The sequence below is a fragment of the Nyctereutes procyonoides genome, unplaced genomic scaffold, assembly GCF_905146905.1.
Source record: "Nyctereutes procyonoides isolate TBG_1078 unplaced genomic scaffold, NYPRO_anot_genome, whole genome shotgun sequence".
Taxonomy (NCBI): Eukaryota; Metazoa; Chordata; class Mammalia; order Carnivora; family Canidae; genus Nyctereutes; species Nyctereutes procyonoides.
This window is the reverse complement of record NW_026575131.1, coordinates 40,804,638-40,831,175: the sequence shown is the minus strand read 5'-3', so window position 1 is coordinate 40,831,175 and position 26,538 is coordinate 40,804,638. Positions and strand designations below refer to the sequence as shown.

The window sequence follows — 26,538 nt, the reverse complement described above, 5'->3', positions numbered from 1 at the left end:
TTCAGAGTGTTATCCTTTAATGAAGAGCTGGGTCAGTGGGGCCACCACTCTTGTCCAGGCCCCTGCAGCAGGTGCCCCTCACCACTGGCTGCCTCTGAGGCACGGTGGCCCCGAGGCAGCCAGCCCTGCAGAGGAGTCAGTCTGCAGTGGCCTAGCAAGGGCATTCATCTCTCAGACCTAGGGACGTGGCAGCAGCAAGGCCGGAGGCAGCTAAACTGAGGTCAGGGATGATGGAGGAGGATGGGACAGGAAGTGGGGTTCTCCTCCTCTCCTTCCGAATCCCAGTGGGATAAAGGCCAGTGTTCAGGAACAGTACAGTCTCTCCAGGGGCTGGAGGCCCTTCCAGCCACTCTCGGGAAGCCCTTAGTCCCTGACTCCCCACACACAGACCTCGCATACAAAACAGCCCACAAGGTCACTGGGCTTAGGGAGCAGGCTGGGCACCACCCGGTCAGCCTGAAGGCCCCAGGCCGGCGAGGTAGGTCCAGCAGGGCCCAGGCCAGAGGCCCCAGGAGACTGGAAGCCACCTTCCACTAACTCTGCTTGTCAGGCACTACAGGCATCTAAGAAGGTGACTTCTCCCTCACGGTTCCTGGGCTGCTCAGGCAGGGCTGAGGCAATGGCAGGCCAGGGCTAGCCAGGTCCCTACAGGTCTGTGACCTTGTTCTCCACAGCAGCAGCGATCTGCTGGAGCCGGTAGCCCAGCTGCATCTTCTGAGCTGCACCGTCCTCCTCCAGGGCTGTGATGATCTGCAACAGAGAGTGGCCGGTCAGGGGAGCACGCCACCACCCTCACCCGCAGACATCAGCTGGCCACCTCAGACACTGCAGCACAGCCAGGGGAAAGGAGCCTCGGAAGGCAATGAACCACCTCACTTCCTCACCGCCTGGCTGGTGAAGTCAGCATAGGGTTTTGGGGATTAGAGAGGAGAGAACTTACTCAGTACTCAGTACTTAGCACTCACGGTAACAAACATTCACTTCCACTGGTAAAATCGTTTTGCACCCACTATACCGGCCTGGTTCCCGCGAGCCCCCTAGAAGCCCTGTTCTAGCCACCCTGGCTCCTCCTACCCACCAGGCAAGAAGCAGGGACCCCACGATGATGGGACACACGTGATCCTGCCCTCATGGAGCTCACTGATGGCAGGGCAGATGCTAACCCAATACCAGCAACTACAGAAGGACACATGGCGGCTGTCACAGGGCAGATGGGGTCGGGGGAGTCCCTACCCTGATTGCACGAGAGCACATGATGCACCACAGACCCCTGCCTCCCTCCCTCCCTGCCAGCACTGCTGGAGCAAGACCGGGGTGTGCCTGGAGTCCACATTTCTGTGTCACACGTTTATGGAATGACTGTCCTCACTCCAGGCCTGGACCACGAGGCAGGCACCGCCTCATCTCTGAACAGCCCGGGCTGGTGGCTGGTGGACAATTCTGCAGGCACTTAGCAGGCTGACTCGTGGGCACTCGGACCCGAGGCCCAGTCCAGGGATCCCCCAGACAGCCCCCTCACTGGCTGGTTGTGCCCGTGCCCACCATGGCAGGACCCTCCTCTCTGGCAGCGCGTGCATCCCACAGAGGAGGCCGCGCATGGCACACTGCCACTGTGGACTCGGGGAGGGATGCAGGCCAGGGCGAGGTGGGGGCAGAGGGGCAGTTGTGTGTCCCTCCTAGCACATCCCCCACACCACTTCCGGGCCCTGGCAGATGCCCCAGGGGCCCTGCCCCAGTGTCTGGGATCCCTGCCGTGCTGAGGAGGTAACCCGAGGACAGGCTAGAGCACAGCCAGTCCCAGGGCCCAGTCCCACAGAGTGCTTCCCCAGCCTGCTCTGTGCCTGGGGGGCCCCGGCAGGGGTCAGGGCCCAGGGTTCTGCCCACCTGGTCGTAGTACTTGTTGATATACTTGTAGAGCTCATGCAGGGCCACTCGTGCCCCAAGGTCCCCAGAGTAGTTCTAGGGAGGAGACAAGAGATGAGAGAGAGTAATGTGTCACCAGCCACAGGACACCTGGGAAACGGGGGAGGAGGTGGAGGAGGGGACAGGCCCTGCGGCAGGCAGCCCCATCTACACACCAGGGCTCCCAGGTCTGCAGCGTGAACAGGGCCCCAGTGGTCACAGGGCTGAGCAGGGACGGGTGCCGCTTACGGGCTGTGACCCAGCATAGGTCAGCTCTGATCTCCCTCACGTCTTCTGTGAGGTCACACCAGGCTCCTCCACAGAGCCATCTCTGAATCTGCACCTCCTCGTCAGGACAAGGGCGCTGATGCACCTAACCTGTGGAGCTCCCCTGGGGGTCAGGCGAGTGGACAAAGCATCCCCCAGCAACACCACCAAATTGTAGCTGCAGTTGTTACTGCGGGTGCTTGTGGTCTGCATCATTGTTTCAGAAGCACCGTTTATAAGTTCCCTGGGGCTGTTTAGGAATAGGTGGGGGCACATCTACACCCCCCGAGGGAAGCAGTATGGAGGGAGACATGGGCAGGCCTGGGGCTGAATCCCAGCCACCTCGCTGCCTTGGATGCACTGTCCCCAGATCCCAGCACAGGCTGCAGGCACCCAACTAGCCAGGTGAGTCAGGTTAGGTGGCAGCTGCCAGGAAAAGTCTCTGCTACTCTGCAGTGAGATGTTGGGAGCCCTGGCCTTTTATAGTGGCCAGTGGAACGTTCTGCATTTATGATGATGATATGTGTCCTGCCCCAGCCTGCTCATGGGATTGCTGAGGCCCCAAGGGCTTCCTTGCAAAAGAGCAGGACCCTCACAGCAGGACACCTGTGCCCAACCCAAGAAGCAGAGGGAGGGCCGTACCCGAGACAGCTCAGCCAGGATGGAGTTCATCTCTTGATCACTGGCAGGGACAGTCTGCCTGATGTCTGCGTAGTACCTGCCAGAGACCAGATATGGCAGCTGCCAGGTAAATGAGCCACTCCTCACCCCACCAGGGCCCACCCCTAGGCTGCAGCCATAACATCCATCAATCTGTCCACTCATCCCTCTTCCAGACCCATCTCCTTGCCCTCATACCTTTCCACCATCTGTTTATAACGGGGAATATCTCGAGCATATAGAAGTTTGTTGATGGGGGAGTCCTGGGCACCAGCAGGAAAGAAAGAGAGCCCCCTTAGGGTGACCAACTGTCCCAATTTTCCCAGCACTGTTTCAGTTTTAAATATCCCAGGAAACCCCTCAATCCCCAGCAACTGGGATGGTTGGTCCCTCTGACCCATTTCTTTCTACAAGGACCTCCCTCTACCCCTTCGCCTCCATCGATGTCCAGTCTCGGCTTTTGTCACCTGGAGCTTCTCCCCAAATTGTTCCAAGGTCACTTCTCAGCTCCCTATGCCTTCGCCTGCGTCCAGCAGGGAACAGGCATGGGGGTGGGGGGGGCAGTGCTCTGTGGAATCCTAATGCTGCTTCTCCACATGCTGCTCATTCCCCACATAATCATGTTAAAAATCAGGAAACTGATCCAGAAAATTAAAGTAAATCACCCCACATCACTTCACCCTGAGGGGTAGAGCTGGTGCCTGAAGCAGGTCTCTCAAGTCAGAACCCACATCTTAACACACACAGACACATCCTCCACCAAGAGGTGGGTTCCAATCCCAGCTCTGCCCCTGAAGCAGTGGGTTCTGGGCAGTACACTTCCGTACTCGGCACCTGCTGCCTCATCCTACAGCAGCCAGGAGGGTAAGGCAAGATGGCACCAGCCCTGTGTGGGCAGTGTCACAGTCCTCGGCCTGAGTCAGCATGCAAGCCTCCTCACCAACACTCCATGAGGGGGACCTTTGGCATTCCTAGTTTGGACTATTCCTGAGCTACTCAGCAAGCATTTGCACTTTTGCTGGGAAAGGCGGTGGGGGGGGGGGGGTGCAGTGTGAAGGTTGAGCAAAAACCCAGCCACCACACAGCATTCACCTGAGGTGGCCCCTGGATCCTGGTGGGACCCTGTGCTTCTCAGCTCATTATAGGCTGACAAGAACGCACAGAACAAAAATGGGCCCCAAAAGACAACACTACAGAGTAGAACTTAACATTCTGTTTCCCCACAGAGATCAAGAGATAGATCTCTCAAGAGGTAACAGGTTCCCTTCATGGGCCTGAGGAGCCACCAGCCCTGTCTGCTGAGGGCCTGAGCAGTTGCAGCAGTGACCCCTTATCTGTCATGCGACTCTCTTGGCTCTTACCACTGTGACAACACTCCACCATCACCACATGCTATCAGACAAGCCCTGGCCTCTCCTATGTGCTCCCAGCTCCCCTCCCCAGCACCTTGCTCCACGCCTGGCACTCACTGCCCTGGCCTCTCCTGTCTACTGCACTGGCAGGCACACACCTCCTCCACCCCTTAGTGTGGGGGATGAGAAAGAAGCAGGGGTCACTTGATCGCTGGGCCTCTGGCTATTCTGGATTTGGAGGAGGGGGAGCCTGAGGTGATGCGGGGCCACCAGGTAGTTTCCAGGTGAACAGGTGGATTCTATGGTCACAGAATAGCTCCAGGCCACCTGGTGGATTTGGTTCCTGAGGGGTCATCTCTGAAGACTGAGGCACTGCCACATTCCAGGGAGCTCAGGGACAAAGCCTGGCCTGGCGCTGGAGTCAGAGGCCTCCCCAGCCCTCCTCCCTGACATTCGGGAATCTGCACACATAGCACCACCCATCCCTGACCCATTACTACCCCACTCCATTTATGCCCTCCGTATCCACCCTGACCCACTCACCCGGCCCAGCTTGTGGTCGGCCAGAGTGCAGGCATCCATGAAAGTCTGTGCGATGACCAGGAGCACTGCATCCATGTTATCAGATGTCTGCACGTCGAACACAAACTGCGGGTTTTTTATTATATTTATCCAGAACCTTAGCGGCAGGCTGTGGGCAGGGCAAGCATGGCTGATGAGTGTGCTGGGGAGGCAGGAGAGAAGACCCCACACACACCTGGCCCAACCGGCTCCAGCCCCACCCCCACCTGTTGGTCTTCCAGATATGGACAGTGTCCTGGTCAGAGATGCCGTGCTGCTGGGCCTGCTCATCCAGCAGGTCGAAGAAGTACTTAATAGCAAGTGGCACGGGACGGCTAGTGCTGAGTATCACCTGGAATAAGTCGTCCACAAACTTCTGCAGGGTGCCCTGGGGCGGGGGTAAGCACAAGAGGAGGTGCACTCAGCAAGGGGACCTCAGCCCCAGCCCAGCCCCAGATGCCTTGGGGTACTACACCTGTTCCCACCCCACACCACCCTCAAATCCTATAAGTAGCCATCCTCCCCCACAAGCCAGGCCAACTGCCTGTCCTGTCCCTGACCCCAGCCTCCAACCCATCCCTCCTGCCCCACCTTCATGGACAGTAGGCGAGTCAGGTAGATCTCAGGGATGGCCTTGGCTCGCTCGCGCTCCCCGCCCCGAAGGCTGCCTCTCCGCGGCCTAGGAGGTTCCGGCTCCTCACTTGGCTTCACTAGGTGCCAGGGTCGGATGCCCCCCTCATCCACATCCTCCAGCATGGGGGTCCCTGTGCCAAGACCCCACAGCTCATCACCCCTCATCAGGTACCACTTTCCCTGGGCCCCCAGGCTCCTGCCAACTTCCAGGAGTGGATGCATGGGTTGAGGGCTTCTCCAGGTGGAAGGGAAGCAGACACAAGCCCATCCTAAGGTCCAGAGGGCTTTCCCCATTCCTGGGGACTGGGTGAAGCAAGGGCAGAGGATGGAGACTGGGTGGGCGCTGGGCCGGGGGTGGTGGGGGAGTACTCACTCTCTCCAGGGACATAATCCTGGTTTTCCCGGAGAACATGCTTGGTGAGGCAGGGGACCAGGGCCACAGTTGCTCCGTCTGGGACCTGCTAACCACAGCTCGTGACCCCTCCACCAGCCCCACCCCACCCTACCCCTCCTTCCGCTCTTACCCCTCCCACCTTGTAATGCTGCAGGGTGTTCAGGCGCCTCCACAGACCCTGGACCTCTGAAGTCACATCCTCATCAGAAAGAATGAGATGCCCAGCGACCCCAGACCGCCACTCTGCAAGAGCAAGGTGGGACTTGGTCTAGGGCTCCTGGGACACCCTTCCTGTGTACCTCCATAGGGCCATGAGCTCCACCATCAGGGGGCAACATCACCCAACCTCCGCAAAAAGTAGGATGGGGGGGTGCCCTCACCATGGGAGAGGGTCTGTATAGAGGTATTCCACAGCCCACCTCTGCCCCTGCAGGCCTGGGCCAGGGCGAGCCCAGCCTTCACTCTGGCTCAGTCCCCCAGGTTACCCTTCCCCTCCACCCTCACCAACATCCAGGGTGCGAGGATCTGGCCGCTGGGTGAGAGGTACTCCTTTATAAAGCTGGTCCAGCATCTTCTCTTTGGCCTGGGAGATGGTGTCGCAGTCCAGGACCTTCACAGGCACACCCTGGGCCTCTCCCGCGGCAGGCCCCACAGCCAACAGTGCATTCAGGGTCTACCAGGGTATCCATAGGAACAATCAGGGCTCATGCCACACGTGGAATGACCCAGGCACAGACAGCCCAGGAGGAAGCCACTGCCTCTGACCTCCAGGCACCAGAGTCCCTAATTCATATCTCTTTACCCACTCGCCCCCCACCTCCCTAGGACAGCAGCTCCCTCCTCTGTGACCCCAACACCTAGCATAGTGCACTAGGTAAATGTCTATGGGCTGAACGGCAGAAAAAACTCAGGTCCCCAGGTTCCTGGTTCAACCGGACAAGCTGAGACACCTGACAGAAGCCTTCATGAGAAGTGACAAGTCCCTACCAGCCTGAGAGAGGAGCAGGGCTGGTGCAGCCTGAATGAGATTTTCCCAGGGGTACCCCATGTGGGTCACTAAGGAAGGGACTCCACCAAGGGAAGGCAACCCAGAAGAAGAGACGTGAGGTCTGACAGAGCTGGTGCCCGGCTTGGTGGGCGCATCACAGCAATTGGCATGACACCAATCAGGCAAACACTCAGGCCCTGGCCCAGTGCAAGGACCTGGACTGCTCCCCAAACCCTGGCTGTGTCCACATAGACCCCATCCCAATCCTGAGGTCCTATCCTCAAGTCCCTCTGCCTCAAGGACTGGCCCTCAAGCCTCTGTCCTGCTAAGCCCACCAAGGGCCTCTCTCCAGCAGCCAGCCAGAAGTCAGGCTATCTGCAAGCCAGACACATACATTCATAATGACCACACACACTCATCGTATTCATCCTCACCAGGGGCTGACACCATTGTACACGAATGTGTTCATGCAGTCTTTTCCTCCCTCCCTCCCTTCCTGTCTCCCTTTCCCACTGGCTTCCTCCCTCCCTCACCAGGGGACGGTACTCCACATCCTCTCTGAGAAGGCGGTTGTCATTCAGGGTGTATTTGGCTTTGCCAGTCACGCTGTCCACTGGTCCCTTGTCCACTTGATGCTTAATTCCACGGAAGAGCATGTACAGAGGCTCCCCTACCGAGTCCTAGAGAAGTGACGCGGCAGTGAGGACCCCCAGGGCAGGTAACAGGCATGAAAGGAAGTTGTATGGGACATGGCCCACGATGAGGCAGAGGACAGGCTACAAGGGGCCCCAGGTGACAGAGACAAGCTGGGTAGGAGCAGACATGCTGCATGGGGACTAGAAGCCACGCAGTTTAGAGTCCTGCCCCACCCTGGAGCAGAGCCCAAGCCCCATCCACCTCTGTCTTTCTCACCCTCACGAAAGTGTACAGGCAGATGGACATCCAGTTGGTGAGCAGCTTTTCCACCACAGTCTCTGTCCTAGGATGACAGGAAAGGTTGGGGCAGGGTCAGGGCCTCGGGGCTCTGAGCAGCAGCAAACCCCCAGAGGGTTAGGGGCTCTGCCTCAGCTCCTAGCCCCAGCCCTTACAGACACCTAACCCTACGGCTTTCGACAGCCATACAGACCTGCGCAGCATCAGCTTGGGGTTCTTGGCCACGTACTGGGCCACCAGGTCACTGAGTAGGGTGCGGAGGATGTCGGTGAAGTACTCGAGCTTCCCATGCAGTGCGACGGTGAGCAGAGATGCCACATAGGCGCGGTCCCGAGCTGAGAAGGTGCGCTGGCTCTCCAGGGTATGGATGAACTGGTGCCAGGGAGACAGGAGGAGGAGGGAGTGGCCCATTCAGAACTGGAGGGACAGAGAAAGGGCAGGGGGCGGGGCAGAAGGGGTGGGGCCAGGAGAGGCTTCCCCCCACCCCACCCGCTTTGTCCTGTGGAGAGGCCTGTGGGGGGCCTCGTGGCACCTTGGTGAGGAAGAGCTTGCTGTTGAGCAGGTTGGAGAGCTGGCCCAGGCCTTGTTCCACAGTGGGGCGCCGGCTCTCAGGTACACCCAGGTCCCGGTGCAAGGGTGACTCCTGGTGCCCAGGGAAGAAGACCCTCTCAGCATACACCTTATAGTCAAGGAAGGGGATGCCACTGCCCAGAAGGTCACTGGTTAGATCGGTCATCTCAGTCATGAGGTCTGTTGAGCAGAGGAGGCCAGGTTTGGGTGTGGATCCCACACTGTGGGAACAGTCTTAGGCAGAGCCCCGGAGGGTGCTCAGGCCCATTGCCGGCGGCCTCACCTGTGAACTCCTTCTTGCAGCGGTCCCGCACACTGCTCTCCAGATTCTCCAGCTGGATCTGGACCTTCTTATAGTCCCTCAGGGCCTGCTTGCTCTTCCTCCTGCTCAGCACCAAGGTTAGGAAGGGGGAGGCCAGACAAGGCCAGAGCCCTTTCTGGTGCCCCTGGCCCTGGCCTATCTACCCCACCCTCACCCTGGACCAGGCTGATACTGTCCAACATGGCCATGCCCAGCCAAGCCAAGACTTAGCCCAGAATAATTTAGACTGTCCTGTCCTGGGCAAGTCACACCCTCTCTGCAGCCTAGCCCCGTGGTTAGCCTAGGAATCAACGAACTACAACCAGGCCAAATCTGGCCCACGACCTGTTTCTGCAAAGATTTGTTGGTACATGGCCACATTCATGTGTTTACATATCGTCTATAGCTGCTTCTGCATGCTTAACAGCAGAGCTGAGCCACTGAGGCCACCCAGCCCACAAAGCCTAAAATTGGTACCCTCTGGGACTTTACAGGCAATGTGTTTATTGACCCCTGGGCTAGTCTCCCCTTCCCATCCAGCCTCAGCCCAACCATATCCAGCTGCACCCACCTGTATATGAGGACAATGATGATGACACCCAGAGCCAGAAGAGAGGTGCCCACCCCCAAGCCCACCTGGGCTGCCATGGGAAAAGCCACAGGGCTCTCGCCATCATACTGCACATGGCCCAGGGAGAAGCGCAGGTTTCCCATCTGCACCTACACAGGAAGGCACCTGTGAGTAAGGTTTCAGCACGTGCCCAGTGCCTGGCCTAGCCCACAGCCCACCTACTGACCGTGAACTCAGGTAAAGCGTCCAGTGCCTCTCGAAGGGCATGGTGCTGGGGCAGGGGCTGCTCCATGGGGGGCTCACAGTATAGGTGATGACGGGTCAGCGTCTTCACCACGCAGGGGCCATCCCCTATCATGGCCACCACCTCCTCCTTAGACATTGCAAGGTCCAGATTCTCCCCCTGGAACACGAGGTCACTGATGGATCACTCAGAACTCTTCCCTAAGGGGAGTTGCTGGTGGTCACTCAGATCCTTTCCCCCTAAATGTGGGAAGGATGGTCCTGACACCCATCCCTAGGGGCAGGGCTGATGGTGCCTCAGCACCTCTTCCCCTGCATGAGAGGTGACAGTCCATGGGTATCTTTCAGGCTGTCCCCTGACCCTCCTCTGCCCTTCCCATCCTCCTGCCTCACACTTTTACTTCTCCAGAGCTAAAAATCCAGACGGTTATAGTTGCCCCCGAATCCCGCCCAGTTACCTCACAAAGCCAGATCCCCTGCTGTGTCTGCTGGCCCACCCGGTGCATGATGATGGGTTTCAGAATGCCCACCTACTATATGTGTCAGAATCCATGCCAACTGTTTGTCCACATTGAGTCAAGCTGCCAAATGGGCATTAGCCCAGGCGCCTACTGTGTACCGTGCCACCCAGTTACTACATGTGCCAAACCATCTACATGCAGCCATTCAGACTCCTGCCACAGAGTGTGTTGGGACCCAGGGTACAGGACCCAAGCCCCGGACAGATGTGTCAGGCTGGGCAGCCCACCACTGGTCCCTTAGCCCTCACCATATTAAGGGTAAGGAGCCAGGTCCATGCACAGGTCCTTGCTCTGCTGTCATGCCCCTACACACAGCAGTAGTGCCCAGCAAAGTGAAGAGTCATGTGACCCCACCATGTGTGAGCAGGAACAGTACCTCCACAGACAGCACACTCCCGGGCTTGTGCCGGAACGGCATGGTGGGATCCTCGGGGTTGAGGGGCTGCAGAGTGGGGTCGGCCTCATAGGAGAAGGGTGTGGGGTTCAGCATTGCGAAGTCAAAGACCAGATTGTCAAGGATAAATTCCACCTGGACCCAGGGGTCCTCAGGCAGGCCTGGGAGGGCAGGCGTGTGGCACGTGATGAGCTGAGAGGAATTCACGTGGCACGGCTCCTCAAACTGGGGCAGAGGGAGGAAAAATGGGGGAGGATCAGTTGAGAGCCATGCAGGAAGGAGGTCACGCAAAGACTGAAGGATAGCCTCTTTAGTACCCGCCAACCATGGTTGTGCACAGGGTGGCATGTGGGGTGATGTGGGAGATGGCCAGCCCAGTGCACATGGGGGATGCCCACGGATATCCTACGTGATGACCGCCACAGGAACCACTGGGGGAGCATGCTGTTTCCGGAATCACACGGCGCCTCCGCCCAAGCCCCTGGTAAGGCTGCAGGGTTCTTGGGGCCACAGTCACTCGGATTCTTGGTGTCTGGACCACATCCAAATTCTGGCCATGGACCCATACCTTACGTCCTCCACTGCAACACAGACCATGACCCATGGGTGGCTAGGAGAACCAGGCTAGCCCAGCCCCAAGCCACATGCCCCCCACTCCCAGTACCATAGGAGTCAAGCCTCCATAGAAAGCTCCGCAACCTCCCCACATCCTAGAGCTGCAGCCCCAGTACATGCCATGCAGCCATGCCCTTGGCCCAGTACCTGAGGAAGCTCTTGGCAGGGCCAGCAGAGGTGACATTGGGGTTTGACGTGTACTCGAATTGGCTATACAGAAGCCTCCGCTCAGTGGCCCCAAACCACACGGCCACAGGGAGTGTGGCAGGTACAGGGTATGGGCTGGTCTCACACCGCAGCTGCTCAGCCTGCTGCTCCAGGAGCCTAGGGCAGAGAGGGACGAATGAAAGGCAGGGCCAGGAAGGAGACACAGAAGATTCTGGGCCACAGGACTCATTCAGACCTCAGCTTACTTCCCTCAGCTGATTGAAAGCTCCACAGGTGAGCTTGGAGGCCACATTCCCATGACAGCCCCAGCTTAGAAAGGGTCTGGCCTCTTTCTGACAGAGTAGACCTGGCCCTCTCCCCTCTCTGTTCTCCCCAGCATCCCACCCCTCTGTCTTCTTCCTAGAGCACATGGATTTTGGCAGAATGAGGAAGCAGCCCTCACAGGTGACAAGGCTGATCTCCAACGACTACTCTGATGTCCTCTAGCTGCCCAGTCAGGAGCTTGGAGCCGTGCAGGGTAAGGTGGGTGCCCCCGGCTCTGGGGCCCCGGGTCGGGAAGATGGAATGCACCTTCGGGTCCTGTGGGAAGTGGAACAGGGAGAGACAGCCAAACATGAAGCCACCAACAGAGAGGCAGGAGTAGCCTGGGGCAGACAAGAAGGCCTTAGAGTAGGAAAGCCCAGGAAGGCAAAACTAGATGCACTGAGGAAAGCCACTTCACCTGGTAGGCAAAATCGTGCTCTGAGACACCGCGTCCTCTTCCTGGCACCTCCACCGTCACTGCCCCAGCCACCTCCCCATCACTGGCCTCAGTGATACACACGAAGCTGTGGACACAGGGCAGGCTGGGGTGCCAGGCTACACCAAGGGCCCCTCAAACTGACCGGCTGCTCCCTCCCTGCCCCACTAAATCACGTGTTCTTCTCACTCCCAAGGTTGACAGAGACCTTCTTGCGCTGGAGGGAATTCTTTATGGCACACCAGAGGGCTTTGGCATCTGAGAATTTACATTCATAGTTTCTACCATCCAAGTCCAACCCTAAAGTCCTCTAACAAAGAGGACTTTACCTCTCCGCGTGGCACAAATTTACAAGGAGCCCTGCAAGGCAGGCTGTGGGGATGAGGTGCTCAGCTAATGAATGGCCTAACTGGCTGCCATCGCCACATGCACCACACCATTTGCAAAGGGGTGGAAACTTGATTTCCTCAGGGAAAAAAAAAATCCCTGGAAGCCTCTAGTCAGGTCTGGGGGTAGATGGAAAGGGAAAGTGAGCAATCTAAGAAAATGCTGGTTCTCAGCCAGAAAACAAAAGCTTGGGGCAAATTAATTTCCCCAATGTGAACCTGGCAGTGGCTCGATTCTGTGACATTGTCACACTCACTGCCAACACTTCAGAAAACAGAACAAGTGATATGTAAAGTACCTATGAGAGACTTTAGCAAGAGAATATTTTAATCTCTTTATAAATCACTTTTCAAGTTACTTTAGTCTCATGGTTCTACAATCATTAACAATCTAGACAATCACCTAAAGGTCTTGGCCATGACTCAGTGAGGGGGAAACCACATGCTCTAACAAAATCTGGTTTAAAATACAGATTATGAGGGGGTGCCTGGGTGGCTCAGTCATATTACAGTGTCCAACTCTTGATCTCAGCTCAGGTCATGATTATGAGATCAAGCTCTGTGTCACTGAGCATGGAGCCTGCTTAAGATTCTCTCTCCCTCTCCCTCCCCCCGCCCCTCCTCATCACCACCCTCACCACAGCCACTCTCGCACATGTGTATGCTTGCTCACACTCTCTCTCTCAAGATAAATAAATTAAATCTTTAAAAAAAATGTAATACAAATTACCAAAATAAATAAATTAATTAAATAAGACATAGATTATGGGGCCCCAGCACAGGCCTGCTGAGAATCCAGATCTCTGAGGTGGGTTCCAAGGACCCATTCCTTTGGTGGCTTTGGAAAGGCTCTCCAGGTAACTCTGATATTCAGTCAGGTTTGGGATTTGCTGATTGTGGATATTTCCTTGGGAATATCCTGTGTGGGCACCTCTGGGACCCTGTAGCTGCCAGCCAGGCTACCATGACCAGAACCTCTATCAGCTATAGGCCCTGGGAAGGCAGCCAGGATCCCAGGGACTAGACAGAGGAGTCACACTCAGCACGCGGGCCACAAATCCCTCCTCCTAAAGAGCCCTCCTGAGGCAATGTTTGGAGAAGAAAGGGCAGCAGGTGGAAGGTCAGCCTCTGAGCACAGCTATCTGGGGTCTGAGAACCTTGCTACCACAATTACATCCACAGTCACTCAGAGAGCCAGGTGAGAACACCTGGACAGGGCCACCTGTTGGCTCTAGGCAGTGACTGGGCCTGGGTCCAGCAATGTTCCCCAGCAGTCCACACTAGGAACACGCATATCTGTGCACAAAGCAGAGGTGAGTGCTCTGGGGCTTCAAATGGCAACCCTAGCTCTGAGGCATTGTGACCAGAAAAAAGGAAAGGGGGAGAAGGAAGGACAGATGAGTAGGGAGTGGGTGGACAGGTGTGAGTGGGAAAGCCAATCGGGGAGCCTACAAGGTGTGCTGAATTCCTACTGGTTCAGCCAACTCACCTACTAGAGATCTCGTATTCCTGAGCATCCACAGCACATGGCACTCCGGCCACCCTGACCGTGTCCTGTACATCCTGCACATGCTGGCCCAGGTTGGAGCCCCTGATGGTGACACGAGTGCCTCCGTCCACAGGCCCAGTCAGCGGCTCTACCTGTTCCAAGAGGTGGACTGCTCACCTCCACCCACCAGTCAACCTTTGGCAGCCTGAAAAGGCAGTTCCAGTCTCCCCCCTTGGGGCCCCTGGACTCACAGTACCCCCGCCCTCCTTCTAAAGGCAGCGGTGAGGAAGGGACACACCAGTGTTTCAACACACCGAGTGGATGAGGGGTGCAGGGCACTGAGTGGCCACAGCTTCAGTCTCGCCACAAGCCTCCTGGGCCATGCAACGTGGATGCTCTCCCTTGCACCACACACAGCCATATTGGGGCATGGCAGTTTGGCAGCGGCTGCAGTCCCCATGTCCCACAGAGCAGTCATACAGTACCACTGGGGGTAGCAGAGACAAAAGTGAGAGGCAGGCGTGGAGGAGCCCCAGGGCCCCAGAGGCCCCAACTAGCTCACCATGCAGCCCATCAGCACTGTCCACACGCAGACGGCCAGCCCGACGCAGAAACAGCCCCACACGGAGCTCTGGCTGCAGAGCCTCATAGCTGAGCTGGAGAAATGGGAGTGAGGTCAGAGCCTGGGGCTGGGGGAGGCATCAGGCCTGGGGAGGGGGTGGTCAGAAAAAGGGACCAAAATGACTAGTTGCGGGAACACAAGGTCAAAGTTGAGGTGCAGGGACCTCAGGCACATAGGGTCAAAGGTCAGAGCTGGTTACCCAGACTCCCTCAAGGTCACAGGGTTACAGCTGGGCTAGGATGAGTGTGGTGAGCCAGCTGAGGTTGGGAGCCAGCCTGTGGCCAGCACACTGTTGCCCACCCAGGTATTTGTGATCCATACCTGGTGCTGCTGGCATGTAACATGGCACTGGGTATCAGGAGGTGGCTCACACTCCACCCGGGCCTCAACTACCACTTCGCGGCCCTCCAGCTCCATCACACACTCATTGTCTCCTGGGCTGTCCTGGGGGCAGAGAACACAGCTGGTAGGGCAGGCAGCAGTAGGAGCTGGGCCCAGTGAGCCCCGTAGGGCCCCTAATAGAGCCCCTGGGTTGGGATTGAGACTCGGGGCCAAGCCCTCTTCCTGCTCTCCAGGGATTGTGTGGAGCTGGTCAACAGCCAAGGAGGCTGCAAGTACACTAGCAACCCAATGCACCCACCTGGAAGAGGTGCAGGTTTCTGCCCAGCAGCCGGACTTCTCGTTCCACATGGACAGGTATCAACGTGGAGCCCTGAACACTATCTACACAAGGGCAGGAGCTGGCCCCCTGGTTCACCTCCTCCTGCAGACACCAAGAGCAAGGCAGTCTATGGAGCCCACCCTGTCAACTCACCCATTCCCCATGCAGAACCTGGGGCCCAGGCCAGCATGGAGCTGTGGAACCCACCCTGCCCCTTGAACCCTCCAGATGCAGAATTGCAGGTAAAGGGCCGAGTCTGCCCTGCGTCCCCTCCCCTGAGGCCTCCTTCCTGGGCTGGGCCTCACCAGCTCCCAGAGCCCGGGGGTGTCGTATTGGTAGTCGAGGCTGGACAGGAGGATGAGGGGGGCAGGAGGGCCCTCGTGCTCAGCCGAGTCTCCATCACCTGAGAGGAGGGTGGAAGTGGAGAAGGCGGGTGTGTCACCCCCTGTCCACTCGTCCGCCTCAGGCAGCTCGCCGCCTTCTCTCATGAGCCAGTCCAGAGCGGGCTTCACGGAGCCAGCGGCCCCTGGGAAAGTAGTGGCGGGAGCAGTGCCGGGGGGCTGGTCCAGGAGTGCCGCAGAGGGGTCGGCCTCGGGGCCGGGGTCTGCAGGGGCAGGGGGCAGTGCTGCTGCATCTGAGGGCGATGGGTGGGAGGCTGAGAGGTCTTCGGGTGTGGCCATGGGTCCGGAGTCAGTGGGGGCAGGGACAGCGGTTCCAGGTCTGTTGGGGGGGCCGGGAGGGGGAGGTTCCTCATGGAGAGGTGACTCTGTGGAGGCTGAGGCAGGTACGGGACCAGGACCTGTCCCTGGCCCCCAGGGGCTGAGCAGGGAAGGCCCGTCCCCAGGTGGGACATCCAAGGCTGTGGCTGTGGAGGGGGCCCCAGGTTCCATGGGAAGGGTGTCAGGAGCAGGGGTGACCGGGGCCTGGGGGTTTTGGGATGGGAAGGGGGTGGGTACATCTCTTGCCGGAGGGGCTGGGGAGAGAAGCAGGCTCTGAAGGGGGAGGCAGAGAAAGACAGGAGGGGCCACTCAGCAGGCAGGCGCGGGAGCAGGTGGCAGGCAGGCAAAGGGTGTGTTAAGAGGAAAGGAGACCAAGGGAAAGAGAAACAAAAACAGCCCGTTAATTCTCCAAAGGAGAGAGGGGAGGGCAGGCTCCAGGGGCATCTGTGCTGAGGTGGGGCATGAGGCCCAGACCTCCCCTGCCGCTCAGCCACAAACGTCTCTCCTCAAATTCCAGTGAGTCCGCCACACAGAGCAGCCCGCGGGTGGGTAGGTGCACAGACCCTGGGCCATCAGAGAAACCCACACAACCCTGTGGGGCCCAGCTAGAGGTCCTGCTCACCTGCTGGCTAACAATCATGGGTCCGGCGTCACATGAGGCCTTGTGCGTGCACAGCTGCTGCCAGACACACCAGTTACACCCCCAGAGGCTGCTCACACAGGCCTGGCACCTGCACAGAGCACAGCCATGGGGCAGGGGTCACCACAGGGGAGTCCAGGTGCTGGGGGTTGGGGAGGAACTCACTGTGCAGACGGGTGGAGCTCAGTGACTGCTCCACAGTCGTAGAGAGAGAGCGAAGCTTTGGCAATCACCACAGCACCGAACTTAAGCTCCACGCTCACGGACACGTGGTCTGCAAAGCGGGAGAGAGGGCCCCGGAGTGGGGTTAGCACCATCAGCAGGGAGGAGAGCCCAGGGTCTGGGGAAGTCCACAGGGCACAAAATGGATACTTTAGGGACTTGGGGACTAGCCAGGAGACTCAGAGAAAGGTGCTACTTTAGGGCTCCCGGCCCAGATTCACACCTCACTCCAAATGTACTCCTTGGGGCAAGATGCGAGGGTGGGGCTCCCAGGCCCCAGGAGCTGGCCCCTTCTCTCACCCACCGGCTCCTCTTGGCAGTGCTGGGGCCTCACTGGGGTCTGGGGAAGGACACATCACACCAGAACTGGTCAGCAGGGCAGAACTCTGGTGATCCCCAAATTGGCAGGAATAGGACTCCCCTGGCCACAGGGGTGGCAGGTCAGGCACCGACAGGAAAACCTGCCAAGAAAGGCCACAACAGGCTGTTGGAGCGGACCAGGGCTTGTTTCTGGGGTGTCCAATGTAAGCAGGCTCAAGGGCAGGCAGCCCCCAAGGGCTGGGGGTCCTGAGCCTTCACAATTGCCTTTTAGCCTGGGTTAGAAACAGAAAGCAAGGTCCAAACGGGAAGTGACTCATATAAGGCCATGTGGTATCTAGAGCCACTGACACTAAAATTCAAAGTCTTGACCCATCACCAGAGCCCTCCCTGTGAGGAATGCGCCTGCTCTGTTCATTCACCTCCTTCCGCTCCTCTCGGCTGATGTTGGCAGGACTTATAACTGCCACTCGCAGACAACGCAGCTCAGGCTGGAAACTCCACAGCCACCGCTCTGGGCCCTGTCCTCGTGAGCACTCGGAACGGCGACTACACCTGCATGAGAATGATGGGGATCCACCTTCATGGGGGAGGGCACCTCCAATACTGGGGACCTCAGCAGGATCCTCAGACAGGCCGTGACACTAGGCTACATCTGCCCTGGCAGGCCTCTGATGTCCAGGATGCAGGAAGGAGAGTAGGGCATCCAAGGCTCAGGGGTTGTAAGTCAAGGGTCAAGGACCAGGAATACTGGACAGGGCAGTTATGCAGGTGCAGTGCTAGGGCAGGAGGCTGGGGTTGGGGGATAGATCGGGGTCAGGAATCAGTAGAGCACTGACCTGCCGAGAAGCACACACCACCCACAGTATGGGTCCTTGTGAGCAAGACAAGATGCACAGTCCAGGAGCTGAGCACAGGAGGCCACAGGAACCTTGAGAAGCTATGACAGCAATCCAAACACCAGTGACTCATGGGTCCCTGGCCCAGCCCACGGCCCTTCCCAGCAGCCAGGTCCCAGCTCTCGCCTGGTACTCACTGTGCTCTGAGTCATGACATACAGGTGCTCAAAGGACCCATCAAAGGTAAGGTCTCTGCTCACAGCAGACCCCTGCTGGATGTTCTGTGTGGAGTATGGGTGGCCATCACTTCCCGGGCCCAAGTAGACCTGAGATCAGAGACCACAAGTTCTGGTACCCAAGTCCATGGCCATAGACCCAAGACCCTCTCCTCTCCCCACGACTGAAGCAATTTACAAGCAGAACTTTCTCCTAGGCAGTACAGGTCACGCCACCCAACCCATGGGGAGGGGATGGGGAAGTCATAGATAAAAACCACCCAGCCCTGGAAAGAGAAGCATAAGTCTCTCCTAGTCTTGGGGCCAGGGGTGTGTCACAGATCCTTCATCCCAGCCTTAGGGGTCAGAGGCAAGTTCAGCCCAGGCTGGTCACCAGCAATTTATCGTGGGACAGAGCCCAGTACTTCCTGTGGACTCACCCTGTGCAGTTGCCCTTGACTGTCACCCAGGAAAGCAATGGTGTGTCCATCCTCCACAGTGACTGCCACAGCTGTTAGCTGGACCCTTGGCCACTCCAGAATGGGTGTGGCTTCTAGAGGGAAACGGCTGGCCATGGGGCTGGGCGTGTGATCTGAGCCACAGGGATAAGCATCCAGGGTATCCTACAGGCAACAAGACTAATAAGGCCCTCCCTGGATATCACAATCCCCTGGCCCAGCCAGCTTTCCCTAAATGATTCTATTTCCTCTGCTGGGCCTCCAGGACAGCCTTATTCCCTTACCCTTCTCTTCGGGAGACCATAGACTGCCCCATCCCCACCCAGTCTCTTTGCCAGCCCTCCCTGACATCGCCCACAGCTGCATCCTTAGCGTGGCCTCAGCTGCCTTGGACAGGCTCCAGCAGCTCCTTACCCTGTTCCTGATCCCCACCCATCTGGAGTTCCACCTTCTCCCAACCCCAGCTTATGCACTCAGTCTTCCCCTTGTCCACCAGCTTGCGTCTTCATGTCCAGGTCTGCTCCCCTAGGCCCCTATTACCTTTCCCTCACTCAGTCCCCCTGGGTGGGGCTTCTTCCCTGTGTTATCCATCTAGAAGCTAGAGCCAAACAAGTCTCAACCTCACCAGGCTCTTGCTCAAAAACCTGAAAGAGGGCCTAACTCCCTACATTCTAGGTCCCTGCCCTATACCCTAGGACCCCAAACACCCTCAGTCTACCCACACAAACACCACCTCTACAGAGCCCAGTCCAAGCCCAGCTATGAATGGCTCTCCAAACCCTGAGCGCCACAATTTCAGAAAGGTATCTCTCCATCACCCAGGCATAATGGAAGTACATTCCCTCCGTTGACCTGATCAGCCCCCACACCACCACTAGTTTCCCTTCAGAGTCCTCGGGCAGCTGCTTGGCTGTGAATGCCAGACAGGAATCAGCTGGGACTCACCACTGGCAGCTGTGCACAGTCAGAGTTGACATCATATTCAATGTAGGCCACCTCGATGCCATCCTCAGCACGGCCCTCCCTAGTGTAGCAGGCATCTCGCGTGCGGTTAGCAAGGCGATCCACCTCGTCCAGAGGGAAGGCACAGAGGGCAGAGGCTCCAGATGCTCCGGCAGCTGCCAACGGAGGCCGGCCCACAGTGGGGGGAGCGGCTGAGGAGAAGGCTGCAAAGAGCACCTCGCCCTGGGCCACCTCCTGGGATGTGGCCACAGCCGCAGCCTGAAGCAGCCCATAGCGGCCACCCTGGCAGGCCAGAGGCAACTCCACATAGGAGTAGTAGTGCTGGTCCTGGAGGCACACTCGGGACACGTAGGCACGAAATGCTCTAGACTGAGCCTGCAGGTCTCGCCTCAGGAACAGGAAGTAGGCACTGGCCCCACGTGCAAAGGCGCTCACGAAGTGGTGGCTATACTCAGAGAGGCGGCCCACAGCCAACTTGGCCGTCTCCTCATAGGAGAAGGCAATTTGGGGGTCCAGCGGCCACAAGGTCCGGGTTGTGATGGGAGGGATGCCACCCCCCACACCCCTGCTGGTATAGCCTCGCCCCACGAAGAGGAGGGGCTCCCCAGCCAAGCCCTGGGCCACCAGTCCCACTGTGCTGACCGCAGGATCATTGGCAGCCACATATTGGGTGTCCCCAGGGCGCTCGGGCCGCAGCAATAGCTGTTCAAGCTGCCCTAGGCGCCGCAGCTCGCAGACCCCCTGGTGCACACTCCCGCACACCACCAGGGCCCCTGGGCTCACCAGGAGCAGCTGGTTTAGGTTGTTGGTAGCCTGGGCCTGGGGGCACTCATCTGGCATCACAGGTGGCAGGCAGTCCCTGCTATCTAGCACAGGGCCCGTGGACACGGTAGCCTCCAGCTGCAGCCCAGGGCTCAGCTGGAACAGGAAGTTGGTGGCTCCTAGGTAGAGAGTGCCTGAGGTGGGATCCCGTGTCAAATGCTGCAGATGCGTGCCATTGGGAGTAAAAACAGCCAGTGGAGGGGGCTGGAGGGTGAGAACCCACCCAGCCCAGAACACCTGGAGAAGAGCTGGGCCGAGGGCAGGCATGGTCACCTGGCAAGGAGAGAGATGGAGTGCTGAAGGGCCACTGTTGGGATCACATCACCAAGATGATTCTCCTAACCCCAGGGAGTGAGCAGAGGAGGCCCAGGCTTAGATGGCACTGTGGTCCAGGATGACCCCAGGACCACATACTAGCAAGGGGTCAGATCTTTTCCTGGTAACTTCAACACTGTTCGTTTTCTGCAAGCACTATGGTCTCAGGAGACCTCCATCCCATCCCACCACCCCTTTGCCCTGCACTGGCCTGTGTCACCACAGGGTCCGAGGGTAAGGGGCCAGGGGGGCAGAGATGTGGGAAACAACCCAACCCCAGGGGACTGGGGCCTGGAATAGGCAAGAGAGCAAGTGAGGGGAAGGAGAGGCCCAGAGCCCTGAGAGGCTCAGAGCCCTGAGAGGACCCCTCTGAAAAGGCCAGTAATCCAGAAGGAAACCACAGAACCAATGACAAGATGAGGGAGGTTGAGGCTGCCAGGGCTGGGGCCTGAGAAACTGGACCCCACCTTGGAGAGCCCTAAGAAGAAGGAGTCACACTTCTCCCAAGTGCCTAGGTGTGAGGTCAGGCTCACCTGGCAGGGCCGACTGGATCAGGAGATAACAGCATGACCTGTGTGGGAGTCACCTAGCCAGGGAAATAGCAGAACATGAAGCTGGGGGCTGGGCTGCAGGGATGTGGGAGCCCAGGCTCCCCTTCCCGCTGCCCAGCCTGCCAGTGGAACTGGGCCCAGCCTGGCCCTCAGCCACCAAACACATTCCACAGGGGACGCCTCCTCAGAGCCCACACAGGGAGGAGGAGGGCAGCGGAACCAGGCACCCTCAGGGCCTGGGAAAGGGCAGCTAGGAAGGAGCCCCACAGCTGGCAGAGCCCAGCCCCACCCCACCCCAGTATGGCCCTGTCCCTCTGCAGCCCCTTCTCCCTTCCTGGAACTCTTTCTCACCCTCTGCCCAAACTCCATCAGGGCACCCAGGTACACACCCACCACACAGGCCAGGGACCGTCCTAGCCCAAACTGACACTGGCACATAGGGAAACACAAGCTTGCATACACAAAGAAACATACATGCCACTGGCCCTGCATGCACACGCCCACACACAAGCACACAGGCACTTGCACACATGCAGATACATGCAGATGCAACACGTCCACATAGCACAGACACACAGAGAAACACAGGCCATATACCACACACACTTAGACACCTGCACAAAGACACAACCTCCTTACACAAACACACACATTGCACAAACAGGCATTCCACACAAGCAGATGTCACACCCACCCACATTCAGACACCCACACACACAGATTCATGCGCACTTCCCTGGTTCGAGCCCTAAGGCCTACAGGGCCTTGGAAGCCAGCACATCTCTTGCTATTTCTTCTCCTGCAGGTCAGAGCAGAGCCAGGGCCCAGGGTTGGAGGGACGCTTGTCCCAGAAGTCACCATGTCCAGCTGTGCTGCCCACCCCCGGGGTCTCCTCAGACCCTGGGTCCCTGCTCTCCTCACAGATCCCTCCTTGTAATCCTTGTAAGCCCCTGCTAAGGCCTGCTGGGAGCTGAAAACCATCGCAACACTATCTTCCCCAGCCCCGGGTGGTCCCCAGTCAGGAACACTAGGTTGATGAAATGCTGCTCCCAGGCCGGGAAATAACTTCTACTCGGCCTCTGCCCAGCCCACGTTGCCCAGCCCCTCCCGCCCCCAGCTGCCAGTCTGCAAGAGGGAGAGCTTCCCTCAGCCCAGGGTCGGCTCCTCCCAGCCAAGACTCCGCCAAGGTACTGCTGAGACTGTCCCGCAATGAGAAGGCTGGGCGTAAGTCTCAGAGAAGGGTCCAGCAGCCTGGTGGGAACAGGGGAGCAGTGGCCACAGCCCAGCTGGGCACTGCTCCCAAAATAGCTTGGGGGTTTCCATTTTTAGTGTGTGGAGAACAGGGCAGCTCTATGGGAGCAGGAACAAGGCCGCCTCTGTTTGCTACCCGAGGGGGTGGGGGAAAGGGGATAGTAGGGAGAGTCGTGAACCCAGGACTATGGCAAGGCCAGGGTTCCAGAAGCCCCCCACCTTGTTTCCAAGGGATGGGGGGAAAGTTTCTTACTCTGGGAATACAGAGTCTGCCTGAGAATGGGAGAGGCTTTCTCCTGCACTCAGCTACTGCTCACTCCCTCTGGCCACCTCCTGCTCAGGGATGTGCTAGGGGCAGAGTGTCCATGGTTAGACCAAGAGTCACTCCTTTATTCACTTAAAAACATTTGCTCAGAGCCTACTGCGTGCCAAGGTTTTCCAGCCCTCAAGGGGCAGCAACCAAGACACTCCCCAAATGTAAAATCACAACTGGGTCAAGTGGCCCACAGGAGGATGGAAAGGATCAGAAGAGCTCCTGGCCAGCCACAAAAGAAGCTGGAGGCTGAGCCACTCTGGGAAAAGTGACAGGCTTCTTCAGTCACCGAGGCAGGACTCTTCCCCATTAACCGCAGGTGGAGAAAGAAGAAAGGCCCAGCAGTGACGTCTCCTCCCTACTGGGCATTCGAATTAACAGGCCAGAGCAGCCCCCAGTCCCTCCAGGCTGCCCCTCCTACCTCACAGGATCTTCAAGCAGAATCAGAGTATATCTCTCCCCAGTCTTTGGGGTGGCCCCAGGCCTGAAGAATAAAGGTCAAACCCCTCTAGTCCACGCCCTCTTCCATCCAATCCATGCCAGGGCTCCCCCACACATGCTGTTAGCTCCTGCTGGTCTGAACTGTGAGCTGTTTCACACTCCTCCCTGCTTGGAATGCCCACTCCCTCTCTAGCTGGTTAACTCTGACTCTGAACCATCATATCCCAGGAGAGCCTTCCCTGTCCCTCCCAGGATCCCTATGGTGAATGGAATGGACATGCCCAGCTACCACCCTGGTGTGGACAGAAGCTCTGCCTCAGGCTGAGCCTTACAGATCCAGTTTGTAGAATGGGAGGCAGGAGGGCTCCAACCATTAAATATGAAACAGTGTGTGCCACCAACCAAGGTCACTTTTCTCTCTGTCCCACCTTCCCCATTCTACACTTGAAAGCTCCTTGCCGGCAAGAAAAGTGGCTTTCGATTCAGAGGCCCCAGCAACTAAGACAGGTATTAGCACAAAGCAGGTGCTCCTTACTTGTGGAGAGATCCCCCATTTCACAGCCAAAGAAATTTGGCCAGGAGGGGAGATACAGGGCTCACGTCCCTCTCTGGGACACTTGGCCTCTCAAAGGGACAAGGTGTGAGGCCCACTTTTATTAATAACCAGGCCAGAGCAGACTGAAAAGGCTGGTTGGAGCCAAGCCTCGTGTCCTCAACTTGCAGGATCACAGGATCTCAGGCCTCATCCAAACTCACAGGCGAAGCCTAACTCTGCATGTACTCGGGCCGTAGGCCTGCCTTGAGGTCTCTTCTGGGCCCATCTTTCTCTGAACCTCTCAGCAAATGCCACAGCTGCCCAACGTCTATCTGCAAAGAGAAGGCACCTCCAGGGTCTTCCTGGGGCTGTCCTCACCAACCAAAGAGGCTAACAAGCTCTGCCCTTCCACATCTGGAGGAGGGATACCCAGCCTTCATCTACCAAGTCACAGGGATCAGTAGGAAACTGGCCTTTCCTTCCCCTTCTCCTGCGTGGCTCCCAGGGTCCACTCAGGAGACGAGATTCATGGACAGTGCTGTAGTGCATTGTGTGCCCAGGCGGGGTGGAGGGGTCCACCATTTCTGCAATACCCTGGAGGGCTCAGGAGCGCTCATCAATCACCCAACGACTGGGTCGTGCAGGGAGGTGGGGGGGTCCCCCTCTGCAGATGCCCAACAACAAGGTTCACAGTCCGCCTTTGTCGGTGGCACCGAACGCAGCCTGGAAAGGGAAGCCTCGACCTCCCCCATCGGCTCTTCGCTCTTCGTCCCTCCTCCCTGGGCCGCAGGGCAAGGACCCCACCAGTGGTCCTGGAGGGCGGGGACGGGGCCGGCCGGTCCCGGCTGAGGCGGCGGCGAGGAGGGGGCGCGGAGGAGCAGCTCCACCTCCTCTGTCTCCCAATCGCATTACAGGCGGAGCCGCCAGAGTTTCCCTCAGTGTGGAGAAGCGTGGTCCCAACTCTCCGGACCGAGGCTGCCCCCCTCGCACGCGGGCCGCCCCTGCCCGACGGCTCCAGGACCCACGCTGCGCACCTCCCGCGCCCCGGGGCGGCCCGCCCCCGCCCCCGCCCCGGCCCCGGCCCCCGCCCCGGCCCCGGCCCCGCACTCACCACCCGGCCGGGCCCCGCGGGAGGAGCGCGCCGAGGCGGGCGCCGGCCGCTGCGGGCTCGGGATCTGCGCGCGGCGGTCTCGCTGCCCCCCGCCCCCCCGAGGTGGCTCCGGCGGCGCTGCAGCTGTTACCCGGAGACCGAGGGGCGGAAAAGCGCGCCCGCTGCCCGCCCCTCCCGCCGCGGCGCTGCCACCACCGGGAACAAAGGAGACAAAGCCGCGTCGGCCGGGCCGGGCTTCGCTCCTTCCCCCCGCGCCCGCCGGGCCGCCCTCCCCCCGCCCGCCGCCGAGGCCAGGCCGGAAGCAGCCGCGAGAGCCGGGCGCGCGGCCTCGAGCCGCCCGGGACCCCGCATTCCAGCCCTGCGGGCTCCGCACTCGCCGAGGGCGGGGGACTCGACCCTTCCCTGTGGGGGCGCAGGCGGCACGGCGGCGGTAGCCACGGCAACGCGGGTCGCGGCCAGGGGAGCCGGGGGCGAGAGGCGCGGCCCGGAGCGCGGGCGGCCCCGCCCCCCCCCGCCGGGCCTCACCTGCGCGCCGCGCAGGAACCGGAATCGGGAGCCCTCCGGGGCGGGGCGGGGCGGGGCGGGGGGCGCGCTCCGCACCCACAGGTGTGCTGGTGCCGCGCCTGGCCTCTCCTGGCCTCTCCCTGCGCCCCTTGGCACCCCCGCTCCGCAGCGCCCCGAGCTCCCTCCTTCCCTTCTTGGGGTCGTCCTTCTCCAACTTTCTTTACCTGAACTTCCGGGCGCCTGGTTTCTTCCCACTGCCCCGGCCCCCGGACTCCCTGACAGCCACCCCCTCCTTCCGCCCCAATCTCTAGCAGTGCGAGAGGAGCACAGGCTCTGGGGTTGGGGCTGGGTTTGTGCCACCACTAAGCCAAGTAACCTGACCCCCACCCCCACCCCCACCCCCACACACACGCCTGTTTGCTCACTGGCAAGTGGAGGTGATACCACACCTAGCCGGCTGTTAAAGGAGGGCTCACGGGCTGGGAAGTGCACAAGCAAGGGCACATTTCCTTCTTTTCCTCCCAGGCCTGTACCTGGACCCACCCTAAGCCGGGAAGCCTTGGGCAAGTCTGGACTCCCTCACTGGCAAATACCTGGGCTTTCCTAGGGAGGAACTGCTGAGCAGAGGCCCAGTTGTGCCCTCTGCCGGGCCCTTTGCACACACCCTGGCCTGCTCACTGCAAACTCAGGAGCCAGCACCTGGCCCATCCATTACGACTATTGCAGGATTTGGCTCAAGACCATTGGGATAGCCTCCTGGGAAGCAAAATTTGCCCCACACAAATCACCCTGGAAGCCCCCAGAGGCTCCACAGGCTAGGGAGAGCCTCAACCAGAAGGTTCAGGTCACCAACACTGGCTACTGTCCAAAGAGCCAACACCACAGGCACTCTTTTGCCACCTGTCATCCTCCCTCCCCATCAAGCATCTGCCTTGGCTCTCATTTACCCAACTCTGCCTTCCAATTTCTCTCTCACCAGCTTCTCAGATCACTCCCTTTCCTTCAACCCCCTTTCTATTACCTGGGTTGGCATGGCCCTGCCTCCCCAGTTCCCCTATTCCAGGTTTCCGGCATTAGAGAAACCAGGCCCTCCACCTCATTTTCTAACCTATGCTCCACCACTCCCCCACACCCACCACCCACCTCAGCCCAGTTGGCTCTCTTGCTTTCACAGCCTGTGGGGGGCCTCTCCCACATGTCTGGAATCCTCCCCTCCTCAAACTCATTCACTCAAGTGCACACTCTTTAGGACCTACCTCATCCCAGAGGGACACAGGACTTCCAAACCCCACAGTACCCCTCATCTGTACACAGATGTGGCACCTCATACCCCATCAGGAGGGTGAACATC

General features: G+C 58.9%; 1 protein-coding gene across 3 annotated transcripts; it reads right to left on the bottom strand.

Annotated features, from left to right (window-relative positions):
• Window positions 1-25,429, bottom strand: PLXNB1 (plexin B1). Of its 3 annotated transcripts, none has more exons than XM_055343298.1 (38): window positions 25,412-25,429; window positions 21,015-21,067; window positions 19,327-20,439; window positions 18,364-18,546; window positions 17,906-18,034; window positions 17,709-17,809; window positions 17,292-17,424; window positions 16,856-17,012; window positions 16,495-16,603; window positions 16,312-16,420; window positions 15,276-15,962; window positions 14,950-15,072; window positions 14,631-14,753; window positions 14,250-14,343; window positions 14,002-14,174; window positions 13,688-13,839; window positions 11,795-11,900; window positions 11,516-11,652; window positions 11,053-11,229; window positions 10,700-10,871; window positions 10,273-10,515; window positions 9,359-9,535; window positions 9,133-9,281; window positions 8,544-8,644; window positions 8,223-8,440; window positions 7,884-8,062; window positions 7,670-7,736; window positions 7,291-7,437; window positions 6,274-6,442; window positions 5,909-6,012; window positions 5,749-5,833; window positions 5,334-5,506; window positions 4,970-5,130; window positions 4,725-4,872; window positions 3,028-3,092; window positions 2,812-2,887; window positions 1,885-1,959; window positions 1-750 (listed from the first exon to the last, which is right to left on the bottom strand). In XM_055343298.1, exons 3-38 carry the CDS (start codon window positions 20,431-20,433, stop codon window positions 646-648), a joined length of 6,414 nt encoding a protein of 2,137 aa, XP_055199273.1. In that variant the 5' UTR covers window positions 20,434-20,439; window positions 21,015-21,067; window positions 25,412-25,429; the 3' UTR covers window positions 1-645. The 3 variants fall into 3 exon arrangements, with proteins under 3 accessions (XP_055199273.1, XP_055199272.1, XP_055199274.1); XM_055343297.1 differs by lacking the exon at window positions 25,412-25,429 and adding an exon at window positions 24,684-25,173; XM_055343299.1 differs by lacking the exons at window positions 21,015-21,067; window positions 25,412-25,429 and having other exon boundaries at window positions 19,327-19,499; window positions 20,128-20,178.
• Between the last annotated feature and the right edge of the window lie 1,109 nt (window positions 25,430-26,538).